The sequence below is a fragment of the Panthera onca genome, chromosome C1 (assembly GCF_046562875.1).
Source record: "Panthera onca isolate mPanOnc1 chromosome C1, mPanOnc1 haplotype 2, whole genome shotgun sequence".
Classification (NCBI taxonomy): Eukaryota; Metazoa; Chordata; class Mammalia; order Carnivora; family Felidae; genus Panthera; species Panthera onca.
In genome coordinates, this window is record NC_138346.1 from 201,789,918 (window position 1) to 201,817,861 (window position 27,944).

The window sequence follows — 27,944 nt, forward strand, 5'->3', positions numbered from 1 at the left end:
CCCCGCAGTAATCAAGGTCCGAGTTTAAGCCCACCTCGTCACCTCTTTGGCTCTGCGCCAGATGCCAACCACTCGGGCTAGGCCCCACCCACTCCGCAAGACCAAGCCCACACCGGTCTTGATCCCGCCCCTGCGTTCTAGCCCCTCCTTCTCGGGGGCGGGGAGAGACCTCTCGTTTCTCCCTGCCTCTTGACCCCCGCAGGACCTAGGTCCCTCTTTCCCCGCCCACCTCGTGCAAGGCCAGCATGGGGGCTGCCAGCACCCGGTGTACCCCTGGCGCCTCCCCATGCCTGAAGAAGTAGCGCGGACCTGACTGAGAGCATGGCCTGGGCGGGGGTGGGCGAGGCTCTGGCGGAGCGGCCCGGGTTGGGGGCGGCCCCTGCGAAGCGCACCCCGTGCCCTGCACCAAGGGTAGCATCTGGGTCAGTCCCCCGCCCGCCCCGAGTGCGGGCGGGGCCGCTGTTTGCTCCGGGGGGCGGGCCGGAGAAGGCGTTTCCCTGCAAATAAGCGGATCCGGGTGGCCCCCGTGGCTCCGCAGCGGTCTGGTGTCCCGAAGCCCGGGGCTTTGCCCTTGCCATGGCCGAGCGGCACGGGGGTCTGGGGGCACGCCTGGCCCGCCGCTTGGCAGGGCTAGGGCTCGGGAGGAAGCGCAGGGGGAAGAGGACCCCGGAGGAGGCCAGAGCTCGGGATAGGTGAGGGGGATGGAGGAGGGCCGCAGGGGCTCCCCTGGGCCCTAGGGATGTGTGTGTGCGTGTGTGTGTGTGCGCGCGTGTGTGAGTGAGCGCGTAGTGGATGTTCAAATAAGCATGTATGAGTGTCTCGGAGCATAAAAATATACGTGTCAGTGTACTAAGATTTTGGATACGTGAATGTGAAAACGATCTTTATAAAAGTATCTGTGCTCTTTTAAAACTTTCAAACAACTTTTGCAATTCCGTAAACGCGATAGGCGGCCTGCAGACAGTGATTTCCTCTCCTGAAACAGTTTAAAGGCAAATGCGGTAGCCCCCCCCCCCCCCCCCCCCCCCCCCCGCCCCTGTGGACTTTGATTCTCACATCACAGGCCAGTTTACCTCTGGTCTTCGTTCCCTTTGTCATGAGCAGGACAGGTACCTGAATTGCCTCCCAACTGCACTGCATTTGCCCTTATGTGCCACAGAAAGGATTTCCCCTGTCGTCCCAGACTGGAACAACAATAAACTTTATTTGCCTTTCATGCCCTACCTGGATTATCTCGTTTAATCCTCACAGCAGCTCTTACGAGGCAGGTATTTCATGTGATTCAGATATAGAAATGGAGGTTCAGAGAGGTGAAGTCACCTGCCCAGTCACACAGCTGGGAAGTGGCCGAGCCTGGTTACAGGCTTAAGCGGCCTGACTCCAGAGCCTGCATCCTGACAGCCCTGGATGTGCTAGAGAGATTTCAGGACTGCAAAGCCAGGGGGCCAGAGCCTCATCCTAACCCTAGGCGCCACTGGGCTTGTCACCTTGAACAAATTGCTTCCTCTCGGAGCCCATTCACTGGTGGCTAATGTCTAAGTGAAAGGGAAAAGGCTCTGGACGGCAAAGCTGAATGGCTGGGAGGGAGGACAGTGAAGAGGATCCCAGCAGCTCAGAGTGGAATCGGAAAAGAGCTAGGAATGTGCTCTCAGGCACGGGGTATTGTGTATCTACGGAGTTATGCAGCAATTTGTTCTGATCTTATCATGACAGAGCTGTCTTTGGCCCCTCTGGGAGGGGTGGGAGCGTGATGGGGGCAGAGTGAGAGGAGGGGTTGTACTGTTCTTCCACACCAAAGAGAGAGGGGAGGGGAGGGCCTAGCCACCCTGAAAGCCTGGAAGCCTGGATGCCCCGGGGGGGGGGGGGGGGAGTACCCACGCCCTGACACTGCCCTGCCCGCCCCCACTTGGAAGACACACCCTCTCCCATTACCCTGTATGGCAGGAACCTGCCCTATAGGCCCAGGTGGCACTGCCCCTCCCTTTCCCCACTTGAGAGGAGGCAGGGTTGGCATGCAGGTGAGTCAGGGGTTGGGAGGACAGGGGAGGGACTGCACATGCTCGTGGGCCAGCGTGATGATACATCCCATGCATGCACTTGGAGTTGGTTCTCACCAGACATGGGAATAGGACTCCGGCACCAAGGCACAGGCCTCTGATCCCTGCTGATTGCCTGGAGTTGGGCGCAAGGTGCATGGAGGAGGCAGTCAAGGCACTTCCCCATCTTGCCCCCATTAGTGCTGTGATGTCTAACCAGCTTTTGGAGTGGGACGGTCCTAGTGTCTTAACTCCAAGGGTCACTAGCTGTGTGACTCCAGGCAAGTCACTTCACCTTTCTGGACTTCAGTTTCCTTACTGAAAAACTATGGACACAATATCCACCTTCTAGGATTATTGTGAGGCTCGAAGAAGATCATATGAGCACCGTACCTAAGGCTAAGCCCGGCATGGCATGGGGAGGGCCTCCACAAATGGCAAGCTTTTGAATTATTGAGGTGCTGTCCTGCTTCTATATTCTGACCCTGCTACAGACCTAGTCCTCATTTTTGCCTCAAGCTTATCCTTGTCTCTTTCTCTCTCTTTGGGAGTACCCAGCTGGGGGAGGGAGCAGAGAGGAGGCTGCTGCATAGACCTTGCCCCACTCACAAGGTTTCAGGAGCTCAGCCTGCCTGTGTGCCCTGAGAGAAGTGGGGAAGGACCCGAAGGTCCAGTCTAGGGGTGGGAGAGGAGGAAGCTACTTCACTCCCTTCCCTTTGCTTCCTTCCTAGGCCCTGGGGTGGCCAGAGCTGCCCTGACCTGGCCCAGGGCCTGGGCAGCACCAACAGTGTCAGCCTCAAGGTAAGAAAGAATCCGAAGGGGTGGGAGAGGAGGAGGGCCAGAAGCTTGGGGAGGAGCTGGGCAGGCCCTGAGAACCCGGAGTTCTCTCATCCTCCCTCTGCCACTGATTCACTGTGTGACCCTGAGTAGATGCCCCCCCTCCCCCACCTCTGAACTTCAGTTTCCCTATCTGCAAAATGGGGACAATAATGCAGCTCAGAGGTGTTGTGAGAAAGAAAGTAAACATGTAAAACATCCAGCATGAGGCACTAGGTGTTCTGGAAGCATAAGCTTAGTAATGCTCAGGCCCTTGGGGGAGGCGCTGAGGGCCAGTGCCTATTCCCAGGACCCCCTCCTCCACCCTCCCTCCTCTAGCTTGACCTTGTCTCATCTTTGGCCCCAGCCTTCCTGGCATGGCTCCCCACGGGTAAAGCTGGGCCAGTGGTTTAACCCTCTGGCCACAGTATCCCCATCTTCAGTGGGGACCCGAGCCATGGCTTGAACAGTGACGGGGTGTCCTTCCTTTAGAGAAGCAAATAGCCTTCTCTGGAGGTGGCTCAAGCAGCCATGTGTCTGTGGTCCTGAATGCCATTAGTAATAACTAGCATTTAATTGAGTACTCATTATGTGCTGGTTACCCTGCACGGCTTATCTCCTACAGTCTTCACAGCACTCCCAGGAAGCAGGTACTGTTATTATCACACCCATTTTACACACGGGGACACTGAGAGTGTGCCAGGAAGTACCAGAGCTGGGATCTGAGCCCGGGTTGCCTCGCTGCAGGCCCCTACATTAACCACTGTACCCTCTTGAGGTATTTAGCCCCTGAGGAAAGAGAGACTGAATCTATTTCATAGATGAGTAAATTGAGATATTTGGGATCAAGGGCCGCTGCTAGGAGGAATTTTGACCCCAGACGTGGCTCCTCTGTTGCCAAGGACACAAGCCTGTCCCTGAAAATTGGTGGTTTGGGGAGCAGTGTCCATATGGATCTGGGATCCCTGGCCCCGTCTTCTCATTCCCACGGCCCAGCTGGGCCCCAGAGGAAGACAGCAGATGGAGGTTAGGTTTGCCCCACTTTCGGGGGAACCACCTTCCCTGGCTTCCCCACGGCCCAGGTGCACCTCTGCGCCCAGTGTGTTTGGAAATCTCAGGCTGTGAGGGTACTGGGGAGGGGGCTGCGAGCTGTCTGGAAGCCCGAAGCAGGCAGAGGCCACAGGCACTTGTAGCACGCATGCCCATGAAGCCCCTAATCCCCAGAGCAGCTGGTGCCACAGGGCCAGAGGCCTGTGGATGCCTGGGAGGGCAGCAGTCGGCCTGAGAGTTGGGTGCTCACTGAGTGACTTTAGTCAAGTCAGTGTCCTCTCTGGGCCTCACTTTCCTCATATGTAGAATGGGAGGGGGTGAGTTAAATGCCGTGGGCCTTCCCAGAGCTCTGCCCTTTTGTCTAGTTCTCACGGGCCTTACGGCACCCCTGCTCAGCTTCTCCTGTGCCAAGGAGGGCAGTCAAGGGTGTTCAGAGGCGCTTGGGGGGACAGGAGAAAGTGCTGTTGCCGGACCCCTGTCTCTGCTTTCCCCCAGGCCCAATCCCAGAGCTGCTCAGAATGGGACCTTCGGGCAGGGAGCTGTGGTTCCTGGCTTTGGAAGAGACGACACAGCTCAGGGGGACCCACTCAACCCCTGGGGCGCCTACAGAGGCCAGCTGTGGGCAGTGCTTCTGACCTGGCCAACTGTGCCTCCGTGGGACCGGAGAGCCTGGCGCTGGCAGCAGAGACTGCTCGAGACTTGGCCCTCGTGCCCGCTGCTGCTCCTGGGTGTTTGGAACAAGGAACCTCAGGCTGCGCTTGCCTGCAACCCCCCTACACTGCTCCAGACGTTCCTCTGAGGCCTGAGCCACACGGCAGCCTGGAAGACCTGTTGCCCCACCCAGCATCCTTCCCCACGGCCCAGGGGGCAAAGGGCGAGCCTGTGCCAGCAGGGCCGACGCTGCCACATCCAGCCCAGACCCTGCACCGGAGTCCCTCTGCCAGGAGGACCCGCTACCACATCACTATCACCCTACAGGGCCATGGGCAGGCACCTGGGGAGGAGCATGAGGAGCCTAAACCGGCCCAACCAGCTCTCCACCCCTGCGGCCCTGAGGAATCCAGGGGCTGGCGGGAGCCTCCCCAGGGGCCCCGCCCCATCACGGGGTGCCTGACAGACCTGCCCCAGGAACCCCGGCCAAGAGCCCCACCGCATCAGATCACAGCCCAGCAGCAGGAGCTCCGGGCCCACTGGACACCTAGATCCCCACACAGACGGTGAGTACAGGTCAGTCCCCACACGGGGCGACAACAGGAGGGGAAACCGGCCTGGCTGCCCCGCTCTCGGGTCTCTGATCTCTGGGCTTTTCCAATTCAAGGCTCATTCATTCAGTACCCTGAGCATGAGCTGACTCCACCATCTCCTCCCGACCCCAGCTCTGCCCTCCTCTCCCTCCCCTCACCCACAGGCTGCCTCCAGGAAGGACTGCCGCTCTCCTCCTCTGTCCACCTGCGGAGGGGGATAGCCTGTCATAGAAGGGATGGGGGAGGGTCACCTCCTCAGCAACACCCACCACTCACTCCCTGGTGCTGTTTAGGAGACCTCAGACCGAGCCCGCGAATGGGCACCCAGCCTAAGCGCTGGGTGTCCGGGGGCAAGCTGCTTAACCTCTCTGGGTCTTGAGTTGTTGAGTAGATTTGGTAGCTGGAAGGAGGTAGTGAGGAAGGAGGAGGTGGACACAGGACATGCTTTGAACTCCAGGAGTCGGGCTGTCCAAATAGCAGGGATGCTTGTTACTAACGCCTCGGTCGCAGCATAATTACCCTACCTGGCTCTGGGGTGGCTACCACAGGAACAGCGCAAGGCTCCCAAGCCTTGGTTTTTATTTGTATTGAAATGACTCTCCTAAATCTGCCTGGTAGGCCCAGAGCTAGAAGGGTGGGTCCCCTAAAACTCACTGAGGAGGGGGTGACATCTCTAGGGCCGCCAGGCCTCAAACCGGGCTCTGAAAAGTTCCTAGTGATGATGGTGGTGGCTATTATTTGTGGCTTGTTTTCTAAGCATAATTCGTTTCAGTCCTCAAATAGCCCCATGAAGTAGGACTAAAGTTGCTCACCGCCCCCATTACAATAGGGACACTAAGGCTCAGAGAGGTTACATCACTTGCCCAAAGTCAACTAGAAAGCAAAGGGGTCAGAATTTGAACCCGGATGCCTGTGCTCTAACCACTGCTTTATCCTGCCTCTCCCGGAGGCTTCGCTGGTCCTGTGCAGACAGCAGAGGGTCGAATGAGGTTGCCGTAGAGGGTTTACAGGGACCTCGCGGAGGTGGATTTGGCAGCAGCAGGAATGCCCAGGCCCCTGGGCAGGAGTTGGGGTACCTCGTCCTGTGGCAAGGAAGAGGGAGAGGTGGACCCAGGCTTGCTCAGAGACCTGCTCCAGTGCCCCAGCTGGGAGAGAAGGGCTGCAGAGAGAGGGAAGGTAGGCAGCGGAGGCAGGCCTCGGAGAGGAGAAGGAAGAAGCAGTAGGTTCAGCTGAGGGGACCTGGGCTCTATCTGCCACTTCCTGGCTATTTGGGGACTAGGTAGCTAATGACAGACTCTGACCAGAGGCTAAGGCTCAGGTGCAGAAGCAGGAAGCAGACCTCCAGGGATAGCCTCCTTCTATGTCCCCTTTCTGGGGAAGCATATCTGGGCCAGGATTGGCAGATATTGGGGCAGGGGGGAGGCGCGACACAGTTGGGGCTGTAAGTGGGAATGTGTAAGATACGTGTGCGTCCATGTGTGTGTCTGTGTTCAAGTGCAGGCAAATTTCACGAGGAGGAGGAGGGGGACGGCTGTGAGTGGCCTGTGTGTCTTGTGAACAGGCACGTGTGTCATTGTGTCTGTGTGTTTCCGTGCGTGTGTGACCTGCATGTCCGCTGTGTCTCTGAGTGTCTGTAACTCTGACTCTGTGTCTGACCGTGTGGGTCCGTGTAAGCGTCCCGGTCTGTCTTTGTGCCTGTGTGACTCGGTGGGTCCGTGCTAGTGACTGTGTGTCAGTGTGTGCCTGTGTGACGCAGCGTGTGTTTGTGGGCCTGTGGGCCTGTGGACTGGTTTGGCCTAGTTTGGGGGTGACTCACAGGTAAGCGGGGAGAATCCAGGACTTGTTGGGTTAGATGAGGCTCTTTCCCACACTCCCCCCACCCCCTCCTCAGCCTCTCCCTTTTCCTGCCCCACACACCTCGCTTGGAGGTCACAGTCACCGTGCCAACAGGTCCATGTTGGTCTGGGCCCCTGAAAAAGAGATGGCTGTGGGAATGAGGACTTCTGCTAGCCTAGAAAGGGCATCCTGGGTCATCGGGGGGTGTCTTCACAGCAAGGATGAAAGGGGGCAGCTATGGGCAGGCAGATTTCCAGCAGAGTTTGAAGAACATTTTAGCAGTCATGACTGTCCAGGGATGGGACAGGTCAACTGTCAAATGGTGACCTCTGTATCCTAGAAATGTGCAGGCAGAAGGCGATGAGCACATGTTTATGGAATGAGTGACTGGCAGGGGTGTTGCTCACGGGCTGGGCTGGCTTGAGAAAGGCGTGGAATCCTACTTGCTGGCAGGTCATTTACAGTGTCTGATCTGATGACCAGTGGCTTCCTTTGAAGCTCTTCTTCTGTTGCTTTGCCAAAACCAATGGGGCCTTCCAAATGTGGTTCCTGTTTTTAAATGGAGTTCTTTGATCCCTGGACTCCTAGGATACCTCTTTTGGGTACACCAAAGCAGGGCCTAGCACATCACCTAAAACTGTTAGCATTGGATGAATGAATGAATGAATGAATCAATCAATCGATCAATGACTTAAAACCCAGGCTCTGCCACTTACTATCAATGCCCTCGGGGGTAGGGAATCTCACTGAAATCATACTTACTATTTTCTCAGAAATTAAGAGGAGACTCAGTGCGGGGCTCAGCGAAAAGGTGAGCTCCTTGTCAGGAGTCCCAGCAAGCAGACAGGGTTCTGATGGAAGAAAAGGGACCCCTTAGTGAGGACAGGAGGAGGCCAGGGCCTCAGCCAAGGGCTGTGATCTAGGGCCTCAGGCGTCTGGTTGTGTCCTGCTCTCAGGAATTCTGGTCTGAGGAAAGGATTGGGGATTCATGTCAGCCCCCTACCTTTCCCATTCACAAGGCTGTTCCAGGGCCACTCGTAGCTTCCATGGTTCTGGAGTCAAGCAGGCTTCCCTGGGCCTCAACCCCTTTCATCTCTGCTCCTCATAAAACCTGAGTCACTGTGAGGGCCACAGAGCAGGATCAAAGTTCTGGGTTCCACCAGGCTCTCAGGAGGGAAGAAGATAGAAATGGGGGAGGGAAGTTGGGGGCATAGGTGCATTTCTGGCCTTAGCTTCTCTTATAATGGCCCCCAGGGGCTGCCTCATGGATAGGAGGAGTGGCCTTAAAGACAGGCTGGCCCTGAGGCTAAGGATGAAAGGCCTGACCTCTTGGGTCCTTGAGATCTGACAATAAGCCTGTCTTGGTCAGTGCAGCTTGGAAGTTGGGGTGGGGGCTGGGTGGTCCCTCCAGGACTACTGTGGTTCCCTTTAAAAGTAAACCTCCAGGGGCGCCTGGGTGGCTCAGTCGGTTGAGCGTTGAGCGTTGAACTTCTTCGGCTCAGGTCATGATCTCGCGGTCCGTGAATTCGAGCCCACGGGCTCTGTGCTGACAGCTCAGGACCTGGAGCCTGCTTCGGATTCTGTGTCTCCCTCTCTCTCTGCCCCTTTCCCATTCATGCTATCTCTCTGTCTCTCTCTCTGTCTCTCTCTCTCTCTCTCAAAAATGAATAAATGTTTAAAAAATTTAATAAAACAAAAAAAAAGTAAACCTCCAAACCAGGGTCTCCGTTCACCAGATAATTACATTAAGGAGTTTGGTTTGGTGGCTAAGCATATAGAGTTGGGGTTCAGTCTTGCCTCTACCGCTGTGTGGTTCTGGGCAAGTTTCTTTTCTTTTCTTTTTTCTTTTTGAGAAAGACAGAGAGAGTGCAAGCAGGGGAGGGGCAGAGAGAGAGGGAGAATCTCAAGCGGGTTCTGCGCTGACAGCGCAGAGTCTGGGCGAGTTTCTTAACCTCCCCGAGCCTTTTTTTGTCCTCTTCTGCAAAATGGGAATGTTTGTTTATAAGTTATTCTTTGAGGCATCGAATGCGTGAGATTCTTTTGAAGATTCAGTAGGACAATGAACATAAAGCAGCTAGCAAGCCTGGCCCAGAGTAAGCCCTCAACACATGGCTGTTATTATCACTATTACTATTCTTTTAATGTTTATTTATTTTTGAGACAGAGAGAGACAGAGCAGGAGAGGAGATGGGAGGAGATAGCAGAGAGAGAGGGAGACAGAATCCGAAGCAGGCTCCAGGCTCTGAGCTGTCACCACAGAGCCCGACGCGGGGCTCGAACTCACGGACCGCGAAATCATGACCTGAGCCGAAGTCGGCCGCTCAACCGACTGAGCCACCCAGGCGCCCCTCAGACGTGATTTCTAACCGCAGCCTGGCGACTCAGCATCTCCGTCACCCTGGGCCCGCTGCTCCTCTTCTCTGACCCTCAGTTTCTTCATCTGCACAAATAATCCCAGAGGAGAAAATTGAGGGAAAATACATTCAAATCCAAAGTGCTGTGTCCTGCTGGGCTTCGTTCAGGCCCACAGATGCACTCAGATGTGCACTTAGGCTCGGACAGCTGTCACCAACATGCTCTTGCCGGTACACACGTGTGCACGCCTGCTAACATTTGGTCACGGTTCTCCGAGGCGACCGTGGGAAATCTGTGCGCCAGTGGTTTCCTTTTTATTTTTTAATGTTTACTTATTTTTGAGAGAGAAAGAGAGAGTGTGAGCTGGGGAGGGGCAGAGAGAGAGAGGAAGACAGAGGATCCAAAGCAGGCTCCGCACTGTCAGTGCAGAGCCCGATGCAGGGCTAGAACTCACAAGCCACGAGATCGTGACCTGAGCTGAAGTCAGACGCTCAGCTGACTGAGCCACCCAGGTGCCCCAGCGGTTTCATTTTTAAGCGACTTTTCATTCTTTTTCTCTTCTGGAGCCGGACAATAACTATGAAACATATCCTTACCGTTCCAGTTTTGTGGCTGGGGACCCTGAAGCTCAAAGGGGAGAAGCGGCCGGCCCAAGATCACCCAGCTAGTAAGCAATAGGGTCAGGGGAAGCTCAGCTTTGCCTGAGGTCACAGCCCACCTTTCCTTCCCTTCCCTTATAATGGTCAGGAACAGGATCAAAACAGTTGCCTGGTTTTCTAGTTTTTGGCTCCTTGGAGGACTAGACCCAGGGCTCCTTGGGCAGAGTCACAGCCCCTTCCATAGACCAGTGAGTCTGCCCCATATGCTTTTTTGCTGTCTCCCTTCTCTCTCCTTTAGGCTCAGGCCTCAAGTTCACCCCTTGAAGAACCCCTGACATTGGGGACCATCTGAAAGTGGGGAGATAGTGGGAGAGCTGGGAGTATCACGCCCATTTTACAGATGAAGAAACAAAGACCCAAAAAGTCAAATGACTTGCCTGGGGTTACTGAGCCCGGGCTTGGCAGGGGTGGTGCCTCTGTCCTGCCGAGAATCACTCTCACCACCCCCTGACTCTGTCTCTCTTCTTCCTGGCACCATCTGCAGGCAGCTGGACTACAGTGAGCCAAGGACGCCTCAGGACAGGTTGCTGGGGCCCAACATGGAGGAGGCAGGTGGGCCCCCAGCTCAGGCTGAGGCTCCAGTGGTGAGTGCCACGCTGATGTGGCGGCGGCCCCCTGCCCAGGAAGAGATGAGACACCGTTTTCACAAGGTGTCCCTGGTGTCGGGGGCCCGGCTAGAAGCCCCCCCGGAGGAGACGCTTGAGTACAGCCACGGCCGAGAGGAAGTCAATGGTTTTGCAGCACGGGAAGAAACAACGAAAAATTGCCAGGGACCCCGGGATGAGGCTGACTCCAGGAGCTTCCAGAGCCATGGGCCCATCTTTTCCAAGAAGTACATACTAGCCCCCAAGGAGAAAAGGCCAGTGGGAAGGCTGAAGGAGGCCGTAGGCCAGGGCGATGGCAGTCCCCAGGAGCCCAGGACTGAGCCAGCAAGCCGGGGAGCCGTGGCCAGGACTGAGATTTTGGTGCCCCTGCCTGGGCCCCGCGAGCCAAGCCCCCACCCGGGTGTAAGTCTCATCAGTGGGAGCCCCCGGAGCCTCGAGGAACGGCGGGTGACACGCACTGTGCAGACCACCGTGGTGGTGGGAGGGCATGTGGAGCGACGGGTGAACAGCTCTGTGACTGTGGGGCCAGTGCTCTCGGGCGAGGCCCTGCCACGGGGCCGCAATGTTGCTCGCGCCGCACGGGCGGTGGTGGTGAGCCCGCAAGCTGAGGGCTCACCTAGCCGCAGTCAAGCCCGGGAGCTGATTAGTAGCCTTGTGCCTGGCGAGCGTAGCCTACCTGCCAGCCGGCTTCCCAGGCCCACGGCTGTGGTGCCAAGGAGTCCGGGTCTGGGCAGCACGGTGGGGGCAGCCTTGGGGCAGCTGCCTGACACGGGGATGGCAGAGCCAAAGGACAGATCTGCTCTGGCCCCTGCACGCGTCCCAGAGGATGTACACCCACCTCAGAACCTGGACGTCCCTGCAGCTCACCCAGACCCAGACCAGAGCAGAGCCCCAGAGGCCAGAGCCTCTGAGGTCCCAAGGGTGCAGGGAGCCCCCCGCTCCACCCAGCTCCCTCTCCAGACTTCTCAGGACCGGGCACCATTACCTTCCTCTCCCAGACACCAGGCCCATCCCCCCTCCCTGGGCCCAGTCCATCCTCCAGAGCAGCCTGTGGTGCCTGCTCACCCCAGGACCCAGCTCAGTGGCAAGCCCAGGGGACCCCAGGCGCTGCCCTCTGTAAAGAGGGAAGGACTCACAGATCCCTCTGCTGTCACCATCCCGCCCGCGGTGAAGACCGAGGTTGTTGTTACAGTCCCTGGACAGCCTCTTGCTCCACCTTCCACAAGGAGGAAGGCTGTCCCCAGCTCAGGAGGGCTTTCTGCTTCGTCCCCCCCAAGGAATAAGTTTGTTCAGGACTCTGAAGACGTCACTATTTTCTCCTTTACCCAGAAAGAGAGAGCACAGGGCCCTGGTGTTCTGGCTGACCCACCCCCCGCCCAGAAAGAGGTTGTGCAGGGTCGCAGTGCTCCTGACACCTCATCCCCCAAGCCAGCCAAGGCTGTCCAGGCCCCAGAAGGCAGCCCTAGCTCCCAAAAAGAGGCTGTCCAGAGTATAGAAGGCGGCCTTGCTCCTCTCATCAAGGATGAGGCTGTTCGAGGCCTGACTGCTTCTACTCTCCTATCCCCCCAGCAGGGTGAGGTTGTTGGCGGCTCTGCAGTGAGCCCCATCTCATCTCCCACCCAAAAGGAGGCTATCCAGGGTCCTGGTGCTTCTGCTGCTCCGTTTTCCACCCAGAAAGTGATTGTCCAGGACACTGCTGTTCTCCCTGCCCCCTCCTCCGTGGGCAAGTTGTCCCCCAGCCCGGGAGGCCTTCCTGCCCCAGTACGGATGGGGGCAGAGGCCAGTCTAGAGTCGCAGCTTGTCCCTGACGCCATTGAGGGCAAGACGCTCCCAGAGACAGCCAAGGAGGAGGAGGTGGCCCTGGCTGCTGACCTGGAGATTTTTCTGGATACTCTGCGGAGCATGGAGCCCCCGGAGATTCTCCGTACTCACCGGCTGCCACGAGCCCCCCGCTCTTCCTACCTGGCCATGTACGCCACGTTGCCCGCCATCGAGGAGGACCAGCCTGGACCATGCATGCTGGGACCCGGCCCCCAAGAGGTGCCCACACGAGAAGAGAAAGAGGAGGAGGAGGAAGAAGAGGAGGAAGAACCAGAGAATCCTTACTTAAGCGATGATGAGAAGCTCCAGCGTAGGCAGGAGAGCTCCAGGCCCAGCTCCTCCTGGGCCTCTCGCCCTGCCAGGTCCCCCCAGGCCTCTAGTTCTCCTCTGGAGATGATGAAGAAGCACGTAGCAGATGCCAAGGGCCCCCACCCAGAGCTGGGGCCCGAGTGGCAGGCGGGGAGCAGGCCCATTTCCCGTCTTGGAGGCAGCCTTCTCTTTGGTGGTCGGGTGCCTGGCACCCAGGAGGCCCCCACCTTGGAACCACTGGGCACAAAACTGTCTGCTCTGCCACCCCACGTGGCACCAGGGCTCAGGAAGGTGCCAGGACAGCTGCCTCTGCTCTGCAGTGAAAGGCCACTGCCAGAGAAACCTGCATGTGCCCAGCCCCTGGAGGAGTGGGTGAGTGAGGCCTTGGGTGAGCAAGGGAGGGTGCCTGGCCTCTCCTGGGGCAGGGTCTGGATGGTATGAGGACCATGGTGCTGGGAACAGAGTCTCGAGAAGCCAGAGGATTGGGTCTGATGTCTAGTTCAGTGTGACCTTACACAAGCCACATCTTTCTGGGCCTCAGTTGCCCTGTTCACACAGCAGAAGGTTTGCACTGTGAAGTCCAAAGGGCTTAGTGGCCCTGATCTCTTGGAAGCTGGGGAAGGGGAGCAAGAGGCACCCACCGCTGGGATGGGGTGACAAGGTCCCTGGAGGTTGGTGACATCCTCTGCAGGCCAGCTCCTTGGGAGTGGAGGCCAACAGGGAATATGTGGGATCCTCGGAATGGCAGGTTGTGGGGAGGCGGTAAGGAGGCAACTCCGTAAGACTTTTTATCACCTCCATGCCAGAGCCCAGCATTGAAGACCCAGGGCAAGCGGAACACCAGGCCTGGAAAGGTAGGGTGGGCACGTGGGGTGGGGGGGCAGCCGGAAGCAAGGACCTAGGGACAGGGCCTGAGGATTTCCTCTGTGTCTTCTCCAGATGATCCTCTTCTCAGAGGCTGGCTGCCAAGGCAGCAGCAAGGAGGTCTGGCAAGACGTTGCCGACACCTCCGGCTGGGCCAGCATGGCCTCCGTGAGGGTGGTTCGAGGCTGGTGAGTGCAGACTGCCAGGGTGGGGCTGGGGGGCTGCTTGTGGACTTGGAGGATGCCGGGGCAGTGAGATGTGCCCAGGCCAACCTGGCAGAAACCCCTTTCAGCCACCCTGCCTTGTGGGTACGTCCTCTCCCCACCACTGACCCTGGGTCTCTGTGCCCACAGTTGGGTGCTATACGAAGAACCAGAGTTCCGGGGCCGGAAGCTGGTCCTGCCGGAAGGAGATTTGGAACTAGGAGCCCTGTCGCCAGCATGGAGCAAGCAAGGCATTGGCTCCCTGAGGCGGGTTGTCCGGGTGAGTGGCTGGGAGCGGGGGTCAGATGTTGCCCTGCCTTCCCCAGGCCCCAGCTCCTGAGGAAGGGGACAGCCGCAGGTGCCTGGAGTTGTCTATAGGTAGTCGCCTCTAGCTTCTTGACCTCCAAGCCACCTGGGGAAGAAAGAGGTTTTGGGGTGCGCAGCCTGGCTTGGGGAGGGGCAGGCAGAGGCCAAGCCCCAGCTTTGGAAAGCAGCCTGGGGAAGTCTGAGCTGGCGTTGGAGAAGGGTTCGGTTAGAGCAACAGAAGTGGGGGGGAAGGGTCTGTGGGTGCTGGCCCACCACCCAGGGCCCAGGATTTCAGGCCCACATGCAGACTTAGGGTGCCACAGACGTCTGTTCAGTCATTTGCTCACTGATGCTGCTTAGTAGTTTGCTGTGTGCCAGGCACCGTGCCAGGCAGTGGGTTGGAGGAGGAGACCTGCCCTCTGCCCTCTGCCCTGCAGGACTCATGCACATGAGCGTATGAGGGTTGGGTTTGAAGCAGGAAAGCCATATAAGCAGATTAGGGATTTATAAACATCCCTCTGGCTGCCGGGAGGAGAAATCCCGGAGCTGGGAACATGAGGCAGGGCTGTGATTTCCAGGTGAGGGGCCCCTCTGAATTTTGAGGGAGAGGTGTGTGGTTTGAAAAGGCATAGTCAATATTCTAGTTCCATATCCGTAAAGTGGGGAAAAAAACAATACCGTTTTCATAACCCAAATTTACAAACTACCAAAATTAAGCTGGGTAACACCACCTTGACCACCAGGGAGACACAGAAGAGAAAGCAATAGCTCTGAAAGCAAGGCCGATCAGATTTTTTTTTTTTTTTTTTTTTAATGAAAGTACAAATAACCCTAAGACAGAGCTGTTGCAATCCTCCTGGTAAGAGAGGACGAGAGCCGACGAGTCTTAACTAGGGCAGTGGCCCAGCTATGTGAAGGGGGAATAGTTTTGAAAGCCTCTCCAGAAACACCCAAGTGTTTGTGGACAATTTATTGTGAGCTTCTCACAATAAATTCATCTTCATGTAGGAGGTAACGAGGTACGGGAGAAAAAAAACAAGGGCTTTGAAGTCAGGTGGACCTAGTTTCATGTCATTCGTTCAGCATTGATTGGGCGCCTAGTGTGTTCCAGGCACGTGGGAGGTGCTGGTTGCAACAGAGAACAAAAACTACATTGCTCTGTTCTTTGCCCTGCTACGCACAGGCTTTGTGCCCTCGGGCAGGCCGCTCAACTTCACTGAGCCTCACTTTCCTAGCCTGTGAATGGAGTCATAATTCCCGTTGGGAGGGCCAAGTGGGATGGGGTAGGGCACGCCCTTAGCATCGTCCCCTGCCCTCAGTAGATGCTTCCTAAGCATTTGATGAGGAGTGAGGGAATGAAAACGATCCTAGTGGGGAAGAAACACCCAGAATGCAGATAGGATCCGCTGCTGCCTAGGATAAGATGTGGGTAGAAGCCAGTCTGGACAAGGGCGGGAATTGTATACAGAGGAAGAGTCAAAGTTAGGCCTCAGGAAGTGGCTGTCCATCCAGTTTGTCTCTCAACCGGGCTGGAAATCAGGCTATCCGGGGCATGGCAATGGGCAGGCTCTTGCTGGGAACTTTGGTAACCGGTACCAAAGGCCCAGCGCCAAAGAAAGGGCTTTGGTCTCAGGCTTGTGTGGCCGACCTTGCAGAGAACACCCCAGTCACCCTCCTGGCTTCTGCGGGGATGGCCACAGAGGCTTCCCAGAAGTTCCCTGGGGCCTGGGCTGGACAGACTTGGGGAAGCAGATACTGGTGGGGAGGTAGTCTCTGAGGGGTTCTGTTTTACTCTTCCTTTTCCACCTCTCTCCTTCTGCAGGACTACATTACCCCAGAGATCATCTTGTACTCTGAAGAGAGCCTCAAGGGGGAGCAAGTGAAGCTAACGGATGCCTTGGAGGACCCCCAGGGCCTGGAGAGGCCCCTGCGGGTGGCATCTGCCACTGTCTCTGCAGGACTGTGAGTCTGGGCTATTCTGGAATCCCTTCATTTGGCATTCATTGTGCTGGGGACAGAGAGGTGATAGGACACAGCTCTTGCCCTCGAGAAGTGCTTAGTCTACTGGAGGCAACAGTCGAGTAAGAAGACAGTGGCAGAGTTCTGGGATGGGGGAGCATAGAAAGGCACCAAACCAGAGAAGAGCACCTGAAGTCAGAGAAGCCTTCTTGGAGGAGGAAGCACCTCAGCTGGGGTGAATTGGCCCCAGAAGAATCTCAGCATAGTGAGAGCAGGGCACGAAGGGCTTTTGTATATTTTGTTCACTGCTGTATCCCTGATGCCTGAAGCAGAGGCCGGCACAGGGTTGATGCCCCTAAATATTTGTTAATTGAATGGGGAAGAGTATATCTAGCAGAGGGAACAACACCCGCAAAGGCCCAGAGGTGAGAGATCTAAGCCTCGAAAGTTCGAAAGTTCAGGCTGGCCCAAGAAGGCAGCAAGTGGGGAGATATGAGGCCCAGGAAGAAGGCAGGGAGACAGATCAAAGGGCCTCTGTGCATCTGGGCTGTATTGTGGGCTAACGGGGAACTACTTGGGGTCCCTAAGTGGGTATGTGTGCAGGAGAGAACTCTCCAGCTGCTGCATGAAATTAGAGAGTGCCAGGCCAGAGGAAGGGGGACTGATGGAGTGGTTACTGCAAGAGATTATGGGGGCCTGGGGTGCCTGGGTGGCTCAGTCGGTTAAGCGTCTGACTTCGGCTCAGGCCATGATCTCTTGGTCCATGAGTTTGAGCCCTGCTTCGGGCTCTGTGCTGACAGCTTGGAGCCTGGAGCCTGCTTCAGATTCTGTGTTTCTGTCTGTCTCTGCCCCTCCCCCCCCCCCCCCCCCCCACCGTGCTCTGTCTCTGTCTCTGTCTCTGTCTTTCAAAAATAAATAAACATTTAAAAAAAAAAAAAAAAAAGATTATGGAGGCCTGAAATATCCCCAAGCATCCCCTTGCTGGGGGGCTTCTTCTCCTAAAACTTCTTCCCTCTAAGCCTTCCCCCCATCCACCAGTCTGTGTCCCTGGGTATCTGGGATACAGCCGCCTCTCTGCCTCCCCCCCACCAGGTGGCTGCTGTACCCTAAACCCTTCTTTGAAGACACTCCCTACATCCTGGAGCCTGGAGAATACCCCACCTCGGAGGCCTGGGGTACATCAGACCCCAGTGTGGGCTCCTTAAAGCCCATGAGATTGGTAAGGGGCAGGTGGTCCCAAGTTACCTTGTCCTGGAGCCTGGGGGAAGAAGCAGGACCTGGGAGCTGCTTCTGGGAACGGGGGCTGAGGACAGGGGGAATTAACCCAAGGAATGGGGCAGAGGGAAGTCACGGGGTTGGCCGTTTTTAGGGGGGTCTCAGGATCAAGTAATTCCTGAGTCACCAGCCCCATCTGTCTTCCTCTATCTCTGGGCTGGTGTCTCAGCTCTGTCTCCTCTGCAGGGCTGCCCAAATGTGGAGAAGCCAGGGGAGCCCAAGGTAAGAGTCTGGGCTGCAGGGTCAAGGAGGACCTTTGGGTGGGTTGTGTGTATTTGTATGGCTCTCATAGGCTGAAGTGGAAGACGGGAGAGGAGAGTGCTGGGAAACAGAAGCTGAGAAGCTGGGTCTGGAAGGGTGGAATCCTATGAGCTCACTGGGAAATGGCTTCTGATGTGTAAGGACCAGGTCAGAGGTCAGAGAAGAGGCAGGAGTTACCTAAGGGAATGGAGCTCAGTGAGAGTAGGAGGACTTAGCTCTGGGCTGACGCTGGGCAGAGCCATCTGGGCTGGCTGAGTGTATTTGGGTCCAGATGCCTCCCCACAACCCTCCCACCACCCTTTCTGCCAGGTTGTGGTTTATGAGGCCACAGGCTTTCAGGGCCAGAGCTGGGAAGTAAGCAGAGACATCTACAACCTTCAGCAGCCAGAGGACAGCCAGAGCCCCCATCTGGCCTCCGTGGGGTCCCTGCGAGTTCTTGGGGGCTGGTGAGGACTCAGAACCTTTCCTTCTACTTCATCCTCCCTTCTGGCCTCTACCCTCAGAGATGGGGAATGCCCCGGGCTGCCTAGGGGTGGGGGCAGCTGTCTTACCCACCCGAGGTCCTTCCCTGACCCTGTCTGTCTGCCTCTGCCTTTCCCCAGCTGGGTGGGCTACCAGAAAGCAGGCTTCCGGGGCCACCAGTATCTGCTGGAGGAAGGGGAATATCCTGATTGGTCACACTGGGGAGGCTATGACGAGGTGCTGACCTCCCTGAGGGTCATCCGGACGGTAAGCAGGAGCAACTGGGCCATCCCTCTGCCTGTGGGTACAGGCGGACTCCCCCCAGTACAATCTGTTGAGCGAAGAGTTTGTGCTCTCTTTCCCTGTTCTCCAGAGCAGCTGGAAGTGTTCCCTGAGGTCTAGCTTCTCTCCGGCCTGCTGCCTTTCCCCGGGCCACACTCACTGATCGCCTCATTCCAAAGTCCCCTGGTGGGCTGCGTCCGCGGGCCCTGGGCACTCCTTGGGGTTTCCGTGGGTGGGCAGGAGAAACCTGACTATCCCTGGGGCCCAGGACTTCGGGAACCCGGCCGTGGTGCTGTTTGAGGCCATGGACTTCGAAGGGCACGGCGTGGAGGTGAGCGAGGCATTGCCGGACGTGGAGCTGGCGCGACACGGCCCCCACACGCAGGCCATCCACGTGCTCAGCGGCGTGTGAGTGACCCTGGCTCCGGGAGCTAGGCGGGTCTGGAGCGGCTCCAGCGGAGAAGCCGGCTTCGCCCTGCTGACCCGCGCCCCGTCCTTCCTGCAGGTGGGTGGCCTATGAGAAGGTGGGCTTCTCCGGGGAGCAGTACATCCTGGAGAAGGGCGTGTACCGCAACTGCGATGACTGGGGAGCGGGCAACAGCGCCCTCGCCTCGCTGCAGCCAGTCCTGCAGGTGCGTGCCGGCGGTGGGGCGGGGCCGTGGGGGAGGGGCTTAGTGCCTGGGAGGTGCCCCCGCGGTGGGGGCGGGACTGGAAGAAGCCGGCTCGGCGCGCGTGGGGCGGGGCCTCTGGGAAGGGGCGGAGCTAATGCCTGCCTGAGAAGCGGGAGTGCCGTGGAAAGGGTAGGGAAACTGAGGCTAGAGTCTGGCACTCTCCTTGAGTCTCGAAACTTTGGGCCCTCCCTGCAGGTCGGGGAGCACAATCTGCACTTTGTCTCAAAGGTAAGGAGCCTGTGGGGGTCTGTCTCCTTTTCCCCATTCTCTCCCACTGCATCGCCCTCCATTCTCATCTCTTTCTGTCTCTACCTCCAGATTCAGTTTTTCTCCGGCCCCAACTTCCTGGGCGACCACATCTCCTTCGAAGATGACCAGACCTCTCTGCCTGCCTCCTTCCAGCCCCAGTCCTGCCGTGTCCACGGCGGCAGGTGAGGACGTGGGGGGAGGTGGGAAGTGGGGCGCACCTGCCCAGAAGTGCTTAACTCAGCTTGGAGATCTGGGCTGCAGGAAGGTCTTTCAAATGATTTCTTTCCTTGGGCTTCCTTGAGATTAGCTATTTTGTCCCGAAGCATTCAATCTTAACACAAAGTAAAATAAAGTTTTAATGGAAAACCTAAAACTTGATGGTATAATATAAAGAACCCCAATCTAGTTTCATGTATCTCTCTGCCTTGTCTTGTCTTGTCTTGTCTTTTCTCTTCTCTTCTTTTCTTTTCTTTTTCGTGGAGGATTTAAAATCCCCAACCCTTGGGGCGCCTGGGTGGCTCAGTTGGTTAACCATCCAACTCTTGGTTTCAGGTCAGGTCATGATCTCACAGTTTGTGTGTTCGAGCCCCTCATCGGGCTCTGGGCACTGGGCTGTCAGCTCCGAGCCTGCTTGGGATCCTCTCCCTCTCTCTGCCCTTTCCTTGCTTGTGCTCTCTCTCTCTCTCAAAACAAATAAATAGACCAAAAAAAAAAAAAAAATCCCCAACCAAACATAAAGTTTCACAGGTAAATACTTCAATATATATCTCTAATAAGAAAGAAACCCTCCCAACCCGCATAGCCACAGTTTATTATCACATCTTCTAAAATAAATAACTTGTTAATATTACCTAGTACCCAGTCTATGTTCAAATTTCTCCCATTGTCTCAAAAAATGCCTTTGTGAAATTGGTTTGTTTTTCTCAGAATCCAAACAAGGTCCACACATTGCTTTTGGTCAATTGGTCTTTAATTTATAGTAGTTCCCCTTCCTTCCCTTTGTTTTATACCATTTGTTTGTTTAAAGAAACCCAGTAATTTGCCCTGTAAGTTTCCCATCTTCTGTATTTGGCTCATTGCTTCCTTGTGGTGTCTTTTTTTTTCCGTTGTGCCCCATATTTCCTGTAAACTGGTAGATCTGAAGGCTTGATGAGATTCAGGATGTTTTCTTGGCAAGAAATCTATGTAGGTGGTACCCTGTCCTTCTTACTACATTACCTCATGCACAGGTCTGGCTGTCCCACCTTTAATGATATCAAGATGCCTACATTATAAGATCTGCAATTTATCTCTCACCTAATGGTTTTAGCATCCACTGGTGATATTTGCCTAGACTCACTATTTCTTTAGAGGTTACAAAATGATGGTTTTAAGATTTTGGGTATTCCTTCTATAGATGTTATCTGGAATACTTCCATAAAAGAGAACTTTCCTTTTCAACTATTTGCTTACCTGAAATAGTTTATACAAAAAAGGCAGTTTGCTCCTTTTCCAAGGATCAATTCTCTTGATCAATTTTCAGGATAATTTCTGAACTGGTGCCTTAGCAACCTCGAGAGCTGAGTAATGAAGTATTGTTTTTTAAGTGTTGTTACGAATGCATGGATTTATATGCAATTGAAATGTCTTAGTGCATTTATGTGCTCTAATCATTCTATCTTTGGCAAATGGGAGCCCCTTCAAATTGCCTGCTTCTGAGATGACTCCAATAGTTTTTTGTGATTTCCTTGTTTTTCTGGTACAATAAGATGCTCTAGGATCACTTTGTACATTTTTCCCCTAAACTTGGAATCAGTTATGTACCAAGGGACTCTGATTCCAATGGTATTTAGATGGAAGCTGGGTGTTTCAAAACTATAATACTAAATTACTACTAACAGCATAAAGCAGTGAATGCTGTTTGAGGCTTCTCCGTGGTTCTTTTTGTCCTCGGGACATTCACTAAAATCCCTTTTGGTATGAACAGTTCAAAATATCATTTTTAAGACATTTGAAATAATACTTTTGTGTGTGTGGTTATGCCACCAACCTGATATACAGTTAGATTCATTTGTTTTATTTAATTTATTTAAATTTTTAAGAATACTTTTCATTTTTATTTATTTATTTTTAGAGAGAGAGCATGCACAAGTGGGGGAGAGGGGCACAGGGAGAGAGAGAGAGAGAGAGAGAGAGAGAGAGAGAGAGAGTATTTTAAGCAGGCTCCATGCTCAGCGTGGAGCCGACATGGGGCTTGATCCCATGACCCTGGGATCATCACCTGAGCTGAAACCAAGAGTCAGAAGCTCAACCGACTGAGCCACCCGGGCACCCCTAATTGTTTTTGCATTACACAAAGCATTTACAATATCCCTGTCTTAGCTTGGGCTAACAAAATATCATAGACTGGGGGTGGGGGTGTGTTTGAACAACAGGAATTTGTTTTATCACAGTTCTGGAGGCTGGGAAGTTCAAAGTCAAGGTGCAGGTTCATTTGGCTCTCCTGTGAGGGCTTGCTTCCTGGCTGGTAGATAGCTGCCTTCTTCCTGTGTCCTCACCTAGTGGAGACAGCACTTCCTCCTCTTATAGGGACACTGTTCCCATCATGGGGCGCCACCCTCCTGACCTCATGTGAACCTTCCAAAGGCCATCGTTTTTGAGGTTAGGGCTTCAACATGTGAATTTTGGAGAGACATTCAGTCCAGAACAGTTCCAAAGCCAAGTCAGTCAATAAGATCTATCTCTATCCCTGCGATCTTTCCCCCCGTCCTTCCCCATAGGTAATCTTTTTATTTATTTATTTAAAAAAAAAATTTTTTTTAACTTTTTTTTATTTATTTTTGAGACAGAGAGAGACAGAGCATGAACGGGGGAGGGTCAGAGAGAGGGAGACACAGAATCTGAAACAGGCTCCAGGCTCTGAGCTGTCAGCACAGAGCCCGACGCGGGGCTCGAACTCACGGACCGCGAGATCATGACCCGAGCCGAAGTCGGCCGCTTAACCGACTGAGCCACCCAGGCGCCCCTGTAATCTTTTTATTTTTATTTTTAGTGTTTAGTTAATTCATCTATTGGTTTTTTTTATGAAAATATAAGCAAATATACTCTCTTACATAAATTTGCATCTAACTATAGAAACCAAATATATTTGTTGCCCTTCTCCCTCATTTTCTTACACAAAAAGAAGCATACTACAACCTGGTGAGTATACTGAGGACCACTGAATCATACAGAGTGAATTTTATGGTATGCGAATTTTATCTCAATTTTTTTTTTTTAAGGGAAGCATACTATAAACGCTGTTCTGCACCTTTTTTCCCTAACAGTTTGGAGATCACTTTACATCCCCTTAAGAGCTCTTTCTCATTCCTTTTTACTGCTGTATTATTATACTCAACACTCTTAGTTGATTCAACAATCCCCCACTGATGGACACTCAGGCTGCTTCCACTCTTTGTCCTTGCAGACAGTGCCGTATGAAAAGCCTTGTGCGTGTGCCATTTCATGTTTTTGAAGGAGGTTTTGAGATTCCATGAAATGGGATTGCGAGTAATTGTGAATAGAGTTCTGCTCGGTGTTGCCAAATTTCCCTCCATAGGGGCAGTAGGATTTCATCCAGTCAGTTCTTAAGTCTTGACCTCAGTCTCTGCTGCTCAGGGCCTGTTCATCCTTGACCTCCCATAGACGAGGGGGGGCGGGGGGGTGGTCACAATCAAGTCTGCATCCACTCTGCTGCATCTCAGAGGGTCTGGGCAGGCCAAGCACAGGACAGGGCAGGCTCAAATACCTACTTATGCCCTCCTACTCTTCCCCTTCCCTAGCTGGATCCTGTTTGATGAGAAGAACTTTGAAGGTGACCAGCACATTCTCTCCGAGGGCGAGTTTCCCACTCTCACGGCCATGGGCTGCCTAGCCTCCGGAGTCCTGGGCTCTCTCCAGAAGGTACCCCTGGTGAGTACCCTTGTCCAGTTCCGGGCAACCACTGAGGCAGGGGATGCTGCTGGGGGAGTGTGGGCGCCGAGTCTGTCCTCACTGTCGGCTCGGCTGCTGGGGCTTGAATCCAGTCTTCCTCAGAATGACCCCAGCTTCCCCTGACCCCATGGCTTCAAAGTCAGTTACACTTACTAGAGATTTATTGAGCACCCACTGTGACAGGTCTTGGGGACACTGACACAAACCAGATACAGCCCTGATGTCAAGGAACCCATGACCACACTGACATAACGATTACAATGCAGAGTGGTGTGTCCAGATGTAGAGGTGGTATGGGGACAGTAGGGACTAGCGCCTCTGGGGTGGGCAGGGGACGGCAGCCAGACTGCTGAGGTGGGGCTTCTGTGCAGGAAGGAGTGGAACAGAGAGCCGTCTCTGCTGCGCGGTGGAGGACAGAAGGGTGGGACAAGGCAGTGGGGTTGCTGCTACAGTAAGCCAGAATAAACGATGATGTCATGCACCAGGGAGGAGACGGAGGGAAGTGACACAGGCCGTGTTAAGGAGTCAGAGTCTATAGGACCGGGTGGGCCCGCTGTTAGAGCACAGCAGACAGCTGACCACTGAGCCCCTACCAGGCTCTGGGCAGTGTTTCAAAGGCTTCCATGCACTAAGATGTTTAGTCCTCACCAAAGCCCGAAGAGGTTTGTTACTACCATCCGCTCCCTTTTCCACATGTGAAACTGAGGCACAGAGAAGTCATGCGACTTGCCCCAGGTCACACAGCTGGTAACAAGCAGAGCCAGGTTCTCCCAGAGGCAGCCCAGCTGCTGAGTCCGAGCTTTACAACTATGTGCTGGGCTCTCAATGCAGACAGACCGGATTCTGAAGCCCAGCTCGAGGGATTTGAGCAAGTGGTTTAATCTTCTCCAGACTCAGTTTCCCCTCTGTTAAGCAGGGATAATAAGAGCACCTACCTTATAAGGTTGTTGAGAAGTTATAACGAGGTCAGGTAAAACACTTAGCACAGAATCTGGTGTGCGGTAAGCCCCGAATACGTGAGAACTGCTATAATTACCCATATTATTGTTATTATTACTGTTCTTAGAAGTACCATGGACTGGCACTAGGGGGAGGTTTGAGGGGACAGTAGGGGGCCCAGTCTGGTATATGCTGCATCTGAGAATCTGGGGGACTGGGGGTGTCCAGGAGCCCAGGACCCTGTGAGGCAGACCTCAGGAGGGAAGAGGGCCTGAAATACTAATCTGGGAATTGGAGTATCTGGAATTGGGGGCTGAGTCTGGCGCCGAGGCTCTCTCAGCCTCACCCCTTCTCCATACCCCTGGCCCCAGCACTTTTCAGAGCCCTCCATTTTTCTGTATGGACTGGAGTGTTTTGAAGGGAAGGAGATCGAGCTGGACAGGGAGGTCCGCAGCCTGCAAGCCGAGGGCTTCAACAACCACGTGCTGTCCGTGCGGATCAGGGGGGGCGTGTGAGTGTGTTGGGGGGGCATAAGGGCGGGGGCTGCTAGGGAGCGAGGGCTGGGTCTCTGGCCTCTTGCCCCTTCCCACCTCCCCTCCACTCCCCACCCCCCTCCAGGAGGGAGGGAAAGGTTCAGGCTAAGGAGGGTCTTGGACCCCAGCCCAGGTTCTCCAGGACCCTCCTCTGCTCTGCAAACTGCCACTTCCCAGCCTCCCTCTCCTCCCTCGGGACCCTAACACCAGGTAGAGAAGTCTCAGCATGAGAGAAAAGGAGACGGAGAATGTTCTCTCATCTGTGCCTCCTCCTCTGTCTGTGTGTCTGTCTGTCTTCCTCTCTGCATCTCTGGCACCTGCTGGACCCAGCTGGGTGCTGTGTGAGCACAGTGACTTCCGGGGACGCCAGTGGCTGGTGGGCAGCTGTGAGATCACCAACTGGCTGACTTACAGCGGGACGCAGAGGGTGGGTTCCCTCTACCCCATCAAGCAGGTGGGTAGCGTGTCGGGTTGTGGGTTTCCCATATTTCCCAAACTCAGCCTTTGTGCATTTTTGTCACAGTTTTGCCACGTCGTCATTCCTCTTGAACCATTATCTACTTAACACTTTTCTCTAAACCAACTCACTTGTTTTTTATACTTCGTCCTTATCCTAAGGGCTGATAACCATAAAATCATGGGTTTGATGTGTATGTATGATTTTTCTTTAATTGACATGATAATAAACACAGTCCCATTGAATTTTTAGCAATAAGTTCATCCACTTAGGGTGAAAAATCATCTCACGTACCAACCAGCAATAATAAGCAGGCCTCACTCTGGGAGACACTATCCACTCCTGAGTTTCTCCGTCTGTGAGCACGTCTGGACCTGTTTCTCATTTATGTGCATGTGCATTGAGGTGGAGGCATGGCCATGGTGTGTGTGTGTGTGTGTGTGTGTGTGTGTGTGTGTCTGTATTCCTGCATACATCCATCCTTTTAGCAAACATGGGGTGTAGGGTAGGCCGGGGGAGGGGCCTGTACATCAGTTAGGAAGCGTGTTTGCACGGCTGTGTATCCGTGTGTTTGTATCTGCCACAAACTTCTGTGCAACCGTGTGGACCTTGGGTGTTGCTGCCACTGCGTCCCTCTGCACATGGCTGTGGGTGTTTGTGGACGCGGAGCCGTGTGGCCGTGGGTGTGCACCACGGATGTGCCCCCCGGTGCGTGGGTGTGAAAGAAAGGGTGGCTTAGAAGCAGGGCCCAGGAAGGGTTCAGGGCATGGAGGAGGGCTTGGGAGCTTGGGATCCTGGCGGGTCCAGAGTTGAGGGTGTCGGGGGCCCAGGTGGGAGCATCCCTGCCCAGGGGTCCCTCACTCAACCTCCCCTGCTCACCAGCGCCGGGCTTATTTCCGCCTCTGGAATACTGCACTGAGGGGATTCCTGGCCATGCCGGACCATGTGGAGGACATGAAGGCGGGCCGTGTGGTGGTCTCCGAGCCCCAAGAGGGAGGCAGCTTCATCTGGTACTACGAGGACGGGCTGCTCAAGAACCAGGTACGAGTTGAGGGCCGGGGACAGGGACCCCAGAGCCTCAGGCAGTCGAAGGCCCATTTCCAGGGGAAATGCCAGCCTGCCCGTCAGAAGCAGGACCTGCCCTTGGGCCAGAGAGACAGAGAGATACACACAGATAACAGGACCCTGGGCAGGTAGAGGATGCAGGCACCGATTCCCTGGGCAGTTCGGGCTCTTCTCTGGGCCTCGGTTCCCCATCTGTAAAACGAGAGCGTTGAACCAGACCCTTCTAAGGGACCTGCCAGCTCTGATATCCTGGGGAGAACTTGGGTCCTATTAGTAATGACAGATTCATGAGGTGCCTGGGTAGCTCAGTCGGTTAAGCCTCCGACTTCGCCTCAAGTCACGATCTCACGGCTCGTGAGTTCGAGCCCCGCATCGGGCTCTGTGCTGACAGCTCAGAGCCTGGAGCCTGCTTCAGATTCTGTGTCTCCCTCTCTCTCTGCCCCTCCCCCACTTGTGCGCTCTCTCTCTCTCTCTCTCTCTCTCTCTCTCTCAAGAATAAATAAACATTAAACAATAATAATAATGATGATAGATTCACTCCACAAACATCTCCCGAGCACCTACATGTGCTAGGCCCTGTTTTAGGGGCCGGGAATACAGCAGTGAGAAGACGGAAATGACTCCTGCCCTCCCGAAGCGTACATCGTAGGGGGGGGAGAGACAGAGACAATTTAAATGAGTCAAACATCTCTGTGCCTTAGGTGATGCGAAGCGCAGGAGAAAAAAGTAACTAGAGACTAGGGAGTACCGGTAGCTGTGACAAAGCCGACTCTCCCCCAGAGGGTGGCATTTGAGGGAGCCATCTGTGTCGATGTGCGAAGGAAGAGTGTTCCAGGCAGAGGGAGCAAAAGTGGAAAGGCTCTCGGGTGGGAAAATGCTTGGCAGCAGGACTAGAAGGTCCCCCCACTGGCTGGAGCGAGGCGAGGGAGGGAAGGTTACGGCGGTGTGCACCTTTGCAGGCCATCGAAGGGGTTTCGTCTTTTACTTACTCTCCATTTCATAGGTGAGGAAACTAGAGCACAGAGAAGTTAAGTAACAAGCCGAAAGTCACACAGTCAATTAGTGTGTGAGAGCTTGTCCGATGTTAAATCCTGTGCTTGGGGAGTCAGCCGTGAAAGTCTTCCTGGACGAGCTACTATTTTTCCAGACCTTTGATGGTCTTTCACACCGAACCCTCACAACAGCCAGCACTCAGGGATTCCCATCCCCAAGGAAAACAAAACTCAGAAGAATTAAGAGATCGGCCCAGGGTCACAGTCCACGAGAGCCAGGATTCAAAGCTGGGTGTGTCAAGGGTGTCGGGCTGGAGGAGACCCAGTGGGAAGGAACAGTGCCTGATCACCTGCTGGGGCCTCAGGTGGCCCCTACCATGAGCCTGCAGGTGATCGGGCCCCCCAGCACGGGCTCCAAGGTGGTACTGTGGGCCGAGAGCCGCCTGCCCCGCCAGACGTGGAGCATCAGCGAATCGGGCCACATCTGCAGCGACATGTTCGAAGGCCGGATCCTGGATGTGAAGGGTAAGGGGGCTCGTGTGCGGGAGCAGGCACCTGAGGCGGCTGCGGGCAGTGGAGTCCTCAGCAATCTCTGACCACCTTCCCCATCTCTTACCCCTTCCCACAGGCGGCCGGGGCTATGACCGGGACCACGCAGTGCTGTGGGAGGTGGCCAAGGACCGGGCGTCCCAGATCTGGACAGTCCATGTGCTCTGACCACCCCCACCTCCCAGCCCTGGAGGC

General features: G+C 55.0%; 1 protein-coding gene across 1 annotated transcript; it reads left to right on the forward strand.

Moving 5' to 3' along the window:
- Nucleotides 1-411: 411 nt before the first annotated feature.
- Nucleotides 412-27,942, forward strand: CRYBG2 (crystallin beta-gamma domain containing 2). Its single transcript, XM_078452168.2, has 22 exons — nucleotides 412-692; nucleotides 2,768-2,837; nucleotides 4,398-5,119; nucleotides 10,481-13,103; nucleotides 13,538-13,585; nucleotides 13,671-13,783; nucleotides 13,949-14,078; nucleotides 15,927-16,066; nucleotides 17,156-17,282; nucleotides 17,525-17,560; nucleotides 17,909-18,045; nucleotides 18,202-18,328; nucleotides 18,612-18,751; nucleotides 18,849-18,975; nucleotides 19,210-19,242; nucleotides 19,333-19,445; nucleotides 23,064-23,193; nucleotides 24,525-24,664; nucleotides 25,017-25,140; nucleotides 26,026-26,184; nucleotides 27,566-27,725; nucleotides 27,829-27,942. The coding sequence occupies exons 1-22, from the start codon at nucleotides 577-579 to the stop codon at nucleotides 27,915-27,917; spliced, it is 5,604 nt and encodes a 1,867-aa protein (XP_078308294.2). The 5' UTR covers nucleotides 412-576; the 3' UTR covers nucleotides 27,918-27,942.
- Nucleotides 27,943-27,944: the final 2 nt, after the last annotated feature.

Bases quoted from the DNA above. Each gene is read 5' to 3' on its own strand.
- CRYBG2 (XM_078452168.2), top strand. From the start codon at position 577: ATGGCCGAGCGGCACGGGGGTCTGGGGGCACGCCTGGCCCGCCGCTTG. The intron at 2,838-4,397 runs GTAAGAAAGAAT...GCTTTCCCCCAG, and splicing joins CCAACAGTGTCAGCCTCAAG to GCCCAATCCCAGAGCTGCTC. The intron at 24,665-25,016 runs GTGAGTGTGTTG...TGCTGGACCCAG, and splicing joins GTGCGGATCAGGGGGGGCGT to CTGGGTGCTGTGTGAGCACA.